Source organism: Phalacrocorax aristotelis, chromosome 5 (assembly GCF_949628215.1).
Source record: "Phalacrocorax aristotelis chromosome 5, bGulAri2.1, whole genome shotgun sequence".
In the NCBI taxonomy this organism is placed as follows: domain Eukaryota; kingdom Metazoa; phylum Chordata; class Aves; order Suliformes; family Phalacrocoracidae; genus Phalacrocorax; species Phalacrocorax aristotelis.
Window position 1 is genome coordinate 67,689,056 of NC_134280.1, and position 8,551 is coordinate 67,697,606.

Consider the following 8,551-nt stretch of genomic DNA (forward strand, 5'->3'; position numbering starts at 1 on the left):
CCCCCCCAGCTGCACTGTTGAGTATGGTTCCCATTTTTAAAAGGAATCAGGCTTCCACCCACAGGATATTTTGCATTTTTCAGGTGTATTTTGCGCAGCCAAAGAAGAATCAGAAAAAACATGCCTGATCGGGAGTTCTTCCATCTCCCCAAGGAATTATCTCCTCTGAACAACTGGAGTTTAACACTCCTTTCAGTGTCCAGCACCTTGAAGGCTGTGTGCGAGCAGTGTGAACGACAGGGTTTAATGATGTAAATGGAATATGAAAGGGATGTTTTCTATAATATATACAAATCCACTACTGCTTTATTGCAGATGAAGTATAACTGATGATGTCTCCAGGCAGCACTCCCCAGCCTAGATGTACAACTGCCTAAAAGGGGGCTGTAGTGAGGTGGGTGTTGGCCTCTTCTCCAAGCGGCAAGCGACAGGACGAGAGGAAATGGCCTCAGGTGGCACCAGGGGTGGTTTAGATTGGGTATTAGGGAAAATTTCTTCACCGAAAGGGTTGTCAAGCACTGGAAGAGGCTGCTCAGGGAAGTGGTTGAGTCACCATCCCTGGGGGTGTTTAAAAGATTTAGGGACATGGTGTAGTGGTGGCCATGGCAGTGCTGGGTTAATGGTTGGGCTCAATGATCTTAAAGGTCTTTTCCAACCTGAATAATTCTCTGATTCTGTCCTATGATTGAATGATGAGGAATGAGGGGAAAACATCAAGACACGCTCACGCAGCTTAAAACTGAGCTTCACCCATTTATTGTATGAAGAGAATAATAATTTAGGACTAGGTGGAGTGACCCACACACAATCCAAGGTCATAATTTAATGAGCTGTTTCCAAAACCCTTCCGTAACAGAGGTACTTTTCTTAGACTTGCTGTTTCACATGGAGCTCACCAGTAACTGGCAGCAGACAAACTCGAATTCCAGCCATGAGTTCATTGCCTAGCTTTGGGAAAACCCCTTTGTCTCTCCGTGTCCTTGTCTGTTGTACCTCAACTACGCCGCCTTCACAAGGGACTCCACCTTCACACGGCTGCTGCAGAGCCAGATGCCACGGTTTGCTAAAGCTCCTTGAAACCTCTAGACTAAAGGAGTGACAAAAGAGTCAGCTAGAATTCTGTGTTGAAGATGATTTTTTTTTTATTGCAAATGTACACAATACACTATTGATAATGCACAGAAATTTAAAAAGCTATCCTTTGCTAAAATTTCATGATTACAAAACTTCACAAAATTTCTTACAACTAAAAAACCCACCTTCAAGAGTATATAAATAGAATTTTGAGCATAAATAACAGTAACAAAATAAACAGATGTATGTATTCAATAAATTAATTATAAATATTGCATTGGCAATGAAGTGCTAGGTCAGAAGAACACCAGTATTTCCAGTAGAGCTTTTTTTTTTTGTATAGAAATCTCTATTATAAATGAACCTTTGGAAATGAGTAGAATCCCTGAACCCTTTTCTGACTTGCTAGGTTTTTTTCCCCCTTTTTTCTTTGGTTTCACCTTGCTTATTCCTTCATCAAATTGTTACAATGGGAGGACAGAACTGAAGACATGAGACATCCATGTTTTGGCCACGAGGTGCTCATAATCCCTTCCTGCAAGAAGAACAGCATGGCTGACCCAGTTCTGTGGCATTTAAGTCACTAAATTGTCTCTCCACTGATTCCCACGGATTCAGAATCAATCCTGGAAAGGACTTGAAAGAATTGGCGGTGGTTAAAGGTTAAACACGAAAACCTGTTTTGCAATTGATTTGACCTATACATCATCCATTTTCAGTCTTTCTCGCTGTTTGCTAATGACATGCATGCTTATATACAACAGAACTTTAATTTAAACACTAATTTGGACAGCTCATTCCCTACCTGATGAACATAAACGCTAGTTCTGTGCACTCTTCCAACCACACACACTGAATTCTCACTAGTGTTAATGAGAACTCTCTGCTCGATGATGCTGATCCCACAGTGAATATAAATTAGCCTTTAAAAGAAATCAAAGATCCAGTTTTCCAAAGTACCCTTTAGCAATAAGGGAAGGAAGAAATTATTCCCTTTCTTCCCTTATTTCCTGAGGGAAGAAAAAGCACAATGTACAAGCGGAATTGTTTTTTCAGTGGTATGCTTTCAATAGAAAGTTTTCCCAGAACATTGTCAGCAGCTTTTCAAGAAACAGCATTAACGCTAGTTCACGTAACCACGTTTGCTAGGCTTTCCTTAACCATGTTGTGTTCCAAATGTTTGTCTTTAAGGCCTCTGAGGCTAAGAGTTCATTAACCTCCCTGTGACTGGAAAAAAAGGTGTTCTGTGTTTGCTCCTATGAGCAGAGATAACAGGTGAACATATGTGGTAATGAAGTTGATGTAGAAAAATTATAATTATTTTATCATCACCATGGTAATGGAGGAACTCTGATGAAGCTATTCAGCTTTTCTTATTTAATCCTGTTCCAAATAAAACTATGGATAGACTATTCTTTAGACTACAGAATAGCCTCTGGGCACTCATCTCTTACAGGTACAACACACGGCAAGGAAAAGGCTGGCTCCGTACTGAAATATACAAAAAAAAGGTCAAAATATCACTACATGAAAAGCTAAAACCCCTGCAGTATTCTGCTATATTTCTTTAAAAACATGTGTGTGTGATCAGAGTCATTTCTGAAAGCTGGGGCTCTTCACCGGTGACAGTTTGGAGGTGATGCCAAAGGGGTCCATGCTGTCCGTTTCGAGAGGCGAGGAGTACACCTCGGGTTCAAACGCCTGGCTGTAATCACCATATTCACCAAAGTCTGTTGACTCCACGGGCACAGTGTTGATCATCGGTAAGAAGTGAGACAGTGGAAGAAAATCTTTTCCTTTGAACTGTTGTCTTTGCTTGGCGCTACTCAAAGACACTGATATTCCATATTTTTTTGATCTATATACATTGTAGCCGTCTGGACGAATCTCCTCTTCAAAGGAACAATCCTCAGTGGAATACCTGAGCTGAACAGCAAGGAGTAACGAGAATTACAAACAGACCCACCAGACTCATTGTATTCAACCACAACGCAAACCTTTGATGTGACCAGCCCTTCTCCCTCTGCTGTCAGTGGGGGCATCCCTCTGGCTTGTCATGGGTGCCCCAGTTTGGTGCACCTTGCAGACCCCACTGCCAGATCCATGCTGGTGAGCTGCCCACTGCCTCTCTCCCTGGCTGCTGCAGGGATGCAGGGGGGACCCACTGCTCTGGTGACTGCTCTTTCAGTGATGGACCACAGCCACGGAGGTGAAGTATCCTGAAGCATCCTGAAGTGATCAGGCAGTCGGACTGGATGATTGTTGTGGGTCCCTTCCAAATGAAATATCCTATTCTATTCTATTCTATTCTATTCTATTCTATTCTATTCTATTCTATTCTATTCTACTAGAGCTCCCCACGTTGCATGTAGAATGCATTTTGGGTTATGAGGCTGTTAAAAGACCTAATCCAGAACTCCTGAAGTTAATGCATGCCCATCACATTAAATAAGCTTTGATTCCTGGATGTGTACTTCTCCACAGCTACCACGCTCATCCTGTCCTGAGCACAGGGAAAAAGAATCTCAGATGACAGTGCTCATTTAGATAAACTGTCCTTAATTGCTAACAGTACTTAACCGCAGTCAGGAGCCCTAACCCAACAATCCTTGGGCAAAAAACTCCGGCTCTATTAAAGATTTGCTTGTGTAAGGGCTTCAGGGTCAGGTCTGCCGAAAGGCAGTGCTGTCAAAGACAGCACTTACGCACACATGGCCAAACAGTAAAACGATACTAAAAAGGTAACTCCTGGGTTTTTTTACTCAGCATTTACTGGAGTTACAAAAGGCCAGTAACACAGTGTCGTTTTCTCATTACACATTAGTTAGAACTGTCAAATTAATAACAGTGCAAGTTGAAATTTTGTATAGAAGAATGTATTTTCTTAGGTATGAATCTGTAGAATTACACTTGTGATATACTGCACAGATAGTGTATCAGGATTTTGTATCACCAGGTCAGACCTTTCCAGTCCTTATACAATCACTGTATTTCTTAGAACTCTGGTGCTATTTCAGGCTCAGCCACTACAGGTGATTGAACTCACTGTCAATAAAAGACAGTTGCTGATTATGTCTCACTCTGCAGCAATATAAGTGTCCTTACATGAATGCTCTGCCTGTCTGAGAACATACATGGTACTCTTCAGTCCTTCCTCAAACACCCTCAGAAATATGGAATACAGTTAGATGCATGCATGTGGTTGTCTTTTAAAAGCACTTTTTAAACTAATCAAGTAATTTTAAAAAAAGGCATTCTTCTCCAAACAAAATTCTGCAATATTTATCCTTCTACACATATTATATCTCGGGAAAACATGTGTCTATGATACAAGTTTATGGCTGAATTGTTAGCTGTCTTTATTTCTCTGACTCCTCAGCCTCACTAGCAAGGATGATGAAATAAAAAAGCTTCTTGAGTAAGTGCACATCACAAATAACTGTTATTGATTGCACCCCCACCCCCACCCCCCATGCCCCAACTGCATAATTCACTCTTCATTTCATTGGGATTGCCTCTAGTGTATTTCTTAAACAAGTACCAAACACACTTTAAGTATTTCCAGATCATTTTTTTCACAGGAGGGATTTGTAGTATGTCAGTATATTCAGCAGTTACATGATTTCCCCCTAAACCACAGACCATGGCACACTGCACGTTCAAAAATCAACCCTAGCCATCAATTTCATAGTGTTAAAAAAGGGGATGTTTCGGGAGTGCAAGCGGTTGCTGGGTTCAGTCCCCGGACACCGTATTTGCCCTTTCATTCTTCCACTCCTGAGCGTAGCGCTGATAAGGCAAAGAATCGCCTGCGGAGCTGCCTGCCCGGGCTGTTAGCAGAGAGGTGACGGCAGGTGTCCACAACATAGAGATGCAACAGCACGGCTACATGCCATTGTATTTTCAGGAGAAAAAACCCTGCAATTAATACTATACGCTAACAAACCCAGTCTCAGTCTAGGCATATGCATATGCCTTCAAAATGGTGTTATATGAAAGGTATTTTAAAATTCTGCGATTGCTAAAGTCCGGCCGGCAGCTCCAATGGGAGCAGGACCCGGGCTGTGCTTTGTTTTCATTGATCATTTTGCTTTGGATATACATTAAAACATTAAGCTAATAATTGACCTACCATATCGTCTGAACCTATGCACCTTATCGTGGCATCGATTGGTTCTAGCCCAGAAAAGCAAGGAAATTCAGAAAGAAAGGCTTAATCTGATGTTATATACGCATTCAGAAAACATCACCGCATCAGTATTGCTCTTATTAAAGATACTGGGAGTTTTGACGACGGGCCAAGTCCTTGCCTGATTGAAATCAGCAGAAATTTTGCCAGAGTAATCAAAGCAGAATCAAGCTTTATCTTTACTATGGCATAATAAAAAGCCATCGCTTGTGAAACTCAGGCTCCCGTAAAGCACTTACACACAGGCTGAACCTCAGTCTTACCCTTCGAATTCTAGAGTTGGCAACTCATTCGTGTGCCTTAAAAAGTTTATACCACTGATAACGACTAGCCGATACGCTGACATGACCTAACCAAGTGGTGTCAGCGGGTCACTCAACTCCTCAACCTCTCCAAGCCCCACAGGTAAGCTGTTATTCCCGGGCAGAAGCGAGGCAGCAGAGAAGAGTCCTTTTTCCCCTCGAAATCCTGTTTCAGTTTGGTCCTACCTACGAGATGGCAACCCCGTGTCTCTGGGACGGGCACGCCTGGCAGCCACCTGGCCACATCTCATTTCCAAAGGAGTAATCTCCGTTTTGGTTTTGTTTTTTTTTTTTCATCATACCTGACCTGAACAGTGAGAAATTATTCAGATTCTATGGCGTGACTTAATCTATTTCTGCAGCATAACCGCAGCCACCCACCGATGAGGCTTTTTAAACATAAATGCAATTTCACCCTGGACTGTATTTTCAGTATATTTTGGCAGGGGACGGGCAATACATATTTCGCTTTCTAGACGATGCTTCCTTGCTGCCTTCTAAGAATCCCCACGGCCTTTCAGGCAGTAACAGCGGCAAGAATCCCCGGCCCTATGGAGGAACAGGGGTGGTGGTGGTGCGGTGGGGACCCGAAAGCTTTGTTAACCCGTTACCAACCGCAGCGATAAGACAAGATGTCAGCCCTTTGGTCTCGCCTGCCGTTTCAGCGCGGCGGCGGGGATGGAAATGCTCCCTCGGGAAAGGCGAGCCCGGGGCAGAGCCGTCGGGAGCGGGGTTGGGGGGTGCCGGGGGGGTCGCGGCTCACCTGCCCGTGCAGCCGCCCCGCCTCGTCCATGCAGAGGTACCGGGAGCTCCGCACGCCCTTGATGGCCACGGTGCGCACCGCCACGGCGCGGATCTCCAGCAGACCTGCGGGGGCAGAGGGGAGAACGGCGTTAGCTCCGCCGCCCCGTCCCGTCCCGTCCCGTCCCGTCCCGCCCCGGTACCGCCGGTACTCACTTTGCGGGCTCTGGCTACCGGCAGCGTCCACCCGGCCGTCGCCGCCGATCCTCAGGAAGCAGCTGAAGAGCCCGTGCTTGCTGGCGGTGTAGAGGTGCCGCAGCCGGATCGGTTCACCCCAGCCGTAGTTAACGTGAGGACCGGCGTCGGGCAACGGCAGCGAGGCGGCGGCGGCGGCGAGAGCCAGCAGCGCCAGGGCGGCGGGGCGGGCGGCGGGGCGCGGCCCCATGCCGCGGGAGCGGCGCGGAGGGGCGCGGAGGGGCGCGGAGGGGCGCGGAGGGGCGCGGAGCGGCGGCCGGGCGCTGGCTGCGCTGGCTGCGGCTCGGGGATGTAGCGCGGACGAAGCCAGCCCCCCGGCCTTTTATAGCTCTCCGTTATCAGCCCGATCGATTCGGCTGCATCCAGCTCCAATATAGAGCCCATTTCATAGCGGGAATTGGTCGGATCGGTCCCTCCCCCCGAAAATATTGATCGGATGACATCATTTCGCAGGGGGCACCCTGAAGTCGCTCCCTCCCCAGCCGCATCTCCGAGTTTTCCCCCCTTCTCTTCGAGTCTCCGGCCGCGCCTCTCGCCGTCGGGCCGGGCGGGACCCCCGCGGCCGCGGCTGCCCCGAGGGGACGGGACGGGACGGGACGGGAGGGGCGGCACTGGCGGCCCCGTAGCCCCTGCCCCGGTGTGAGGGCCGGGAAGGGCACCGGGGGGGGTGGGGTGGGCGTGTGTAAATCCAACCCCATCCCGCGGCTCGGCGGAGGCGAGGGAGCCGAGCCGAGCCGGGACGGGGGGCTGCTCTCTCCCGCCGCCGCCGCTCCGCTCCCGCCTCGGCGCTCGCCCATCCTTTATTGCCCTTTTCGGAAAGAAATTTCACCTTCGGGGAATGCTTTGTAAACCTCGCTAAGGGAAATCGGCTGCCGAAGCGGCTGCAGCTCCCCCGGCCGCGTCCTGGGAGCGCGGGGTGAGCGGTGCCGCCGGTCCCCCGTTACCCGACGGGGCGGCCCGGTACGGCCCGGTACGGCCCTACACGGCCCTTGCACGACCCGGTACGGCGCCTTTGGGCGGGACAGCGCTGCTCCCGGGCTTTATTGCCGCCCGGCCATCCCCGGCTGTGTCACTAGATGGAGCCTGGCACCTGGGATGCGGGCTGGCCTCGCCTTTGGGGAGCTGCTGCCCGGGGAGGGGGGTGCTCTCCAGCTCCCCTGCTTCCCCATTTGTACAGAGATCTGGAGGGGAAAAAAAAGTGTGTGTAGTAAAAGGGCATTGCCCGCAGCCAGCGGCCCCATCTAAGCATCAATCAGATTTTTGTCCTGGTCTGTGCATGGACTTTTTCCACACAGGGTCCTCCCTGGGAGCTCACTCAGTGCACCAAGAGAGATGGAAAGAAGCAGACACACATATTTAGGTTTGTTCCATGCTTTTTAGATCTCAGGGGCACTTTAGGGGATTGCTGCTGTCTTTTTTGCTATCCATCCAAACTGAGCATTAAAGGAATTTTCTCAAATCTCAAAGAAGAAAATGGGTACTGAAGGGATTTCATAAAGGAAAAAATTCCTTCCCCCATAGGACACATTAAATAACAATTGAGCAAAACATAATCCCCTGCCCTCAGCAACTTCTCCGAAACAACAAAGTTTCGGTCAGCTTCCACATACTGTTTTTAAATTTTGCTGCCTGTTTACTTTCATCCTCCTGTCTGTGCACTTGCAGCTCCTTCCTGTAAACCCTCACACAAATAACTTTTCTTTATGAGCAATCTTAGCCCAGTGAGGCTGCACACATGGATAAGATCATACAAAAATACAGACTCTTGTAGGATGGTGGCCTGCACTTGTATAAACGCTTACTCTTATTACCATGTGTAGCTTACGGTACTGAAGTTAATCACATCGGTCAATCTGTTTGAATGATCGGGGTCTTGTATCACAAGCTCCCTGGAGCAAGGGATTTTATGTCACCAACCGTTTCAAAAGCAACTGCTGATTTTGGCTGCCTTTGGATTTTTTTTGATGGTCAGCTTGAGACACTCAAAAAG

The 8,551-nt window shown here is 47.8% G+C and overlaps 1 protein-coding gene across 1 annotated transcript; it reads right to left on the minus strand.

Annotated features, from left to right (window-relative positions):
- Positions 1–1,117: 1,117 nt before the first annotated feature.
- FGF19 (fibroblast growth factor 19) lies at positions 1,118–6,862 on the minus strand. Its single transcript, XM_075094991.1, has 3 exons — positions 6,523–6,862; positions 6,329–6,432; positions 1,118–3,000 (listed from the first exon to the last, which is right to left on the minus strand). The coding sequence occupies exons 1-3, from the start codon at positions 6,749–6,751 to the stop codon at positions 2,668–2,670; spliced, it is 666 nt and encodes a 221-aa protein (XP_074951092.1). The 5' UTR covers positions 6,752–6,862; the 3' UTR covers positions 1,118–2,667.
- Positions 6,863–8,551: the final 1,689 nt, after the last annotated feature.

Coding starts and splice junctions, on each gene's coding strand:
- FGF19 (XM_075094991.1), bottom strand. CDS start 6,751: ATGGGGCCGCGCCCCGCCGCCCGCCCCGCCGCCCTGGCGCTGCTGGCT. Junction 6,433..6,522: donor CGGTAGCCAGAGCCCGCAAA/GTGAGTACCGGC, acceptor CTGCCCCCGCAG/GTCTGCTGGAGATCCGCGCC. Junction 3,001..6,328: donor CGGGGCGGCTGCACGGGCAG/GTGAGCCGCGAC, acceptor CTTGCTGTTCAG/CTCAGGTATTCCACTGAGGA.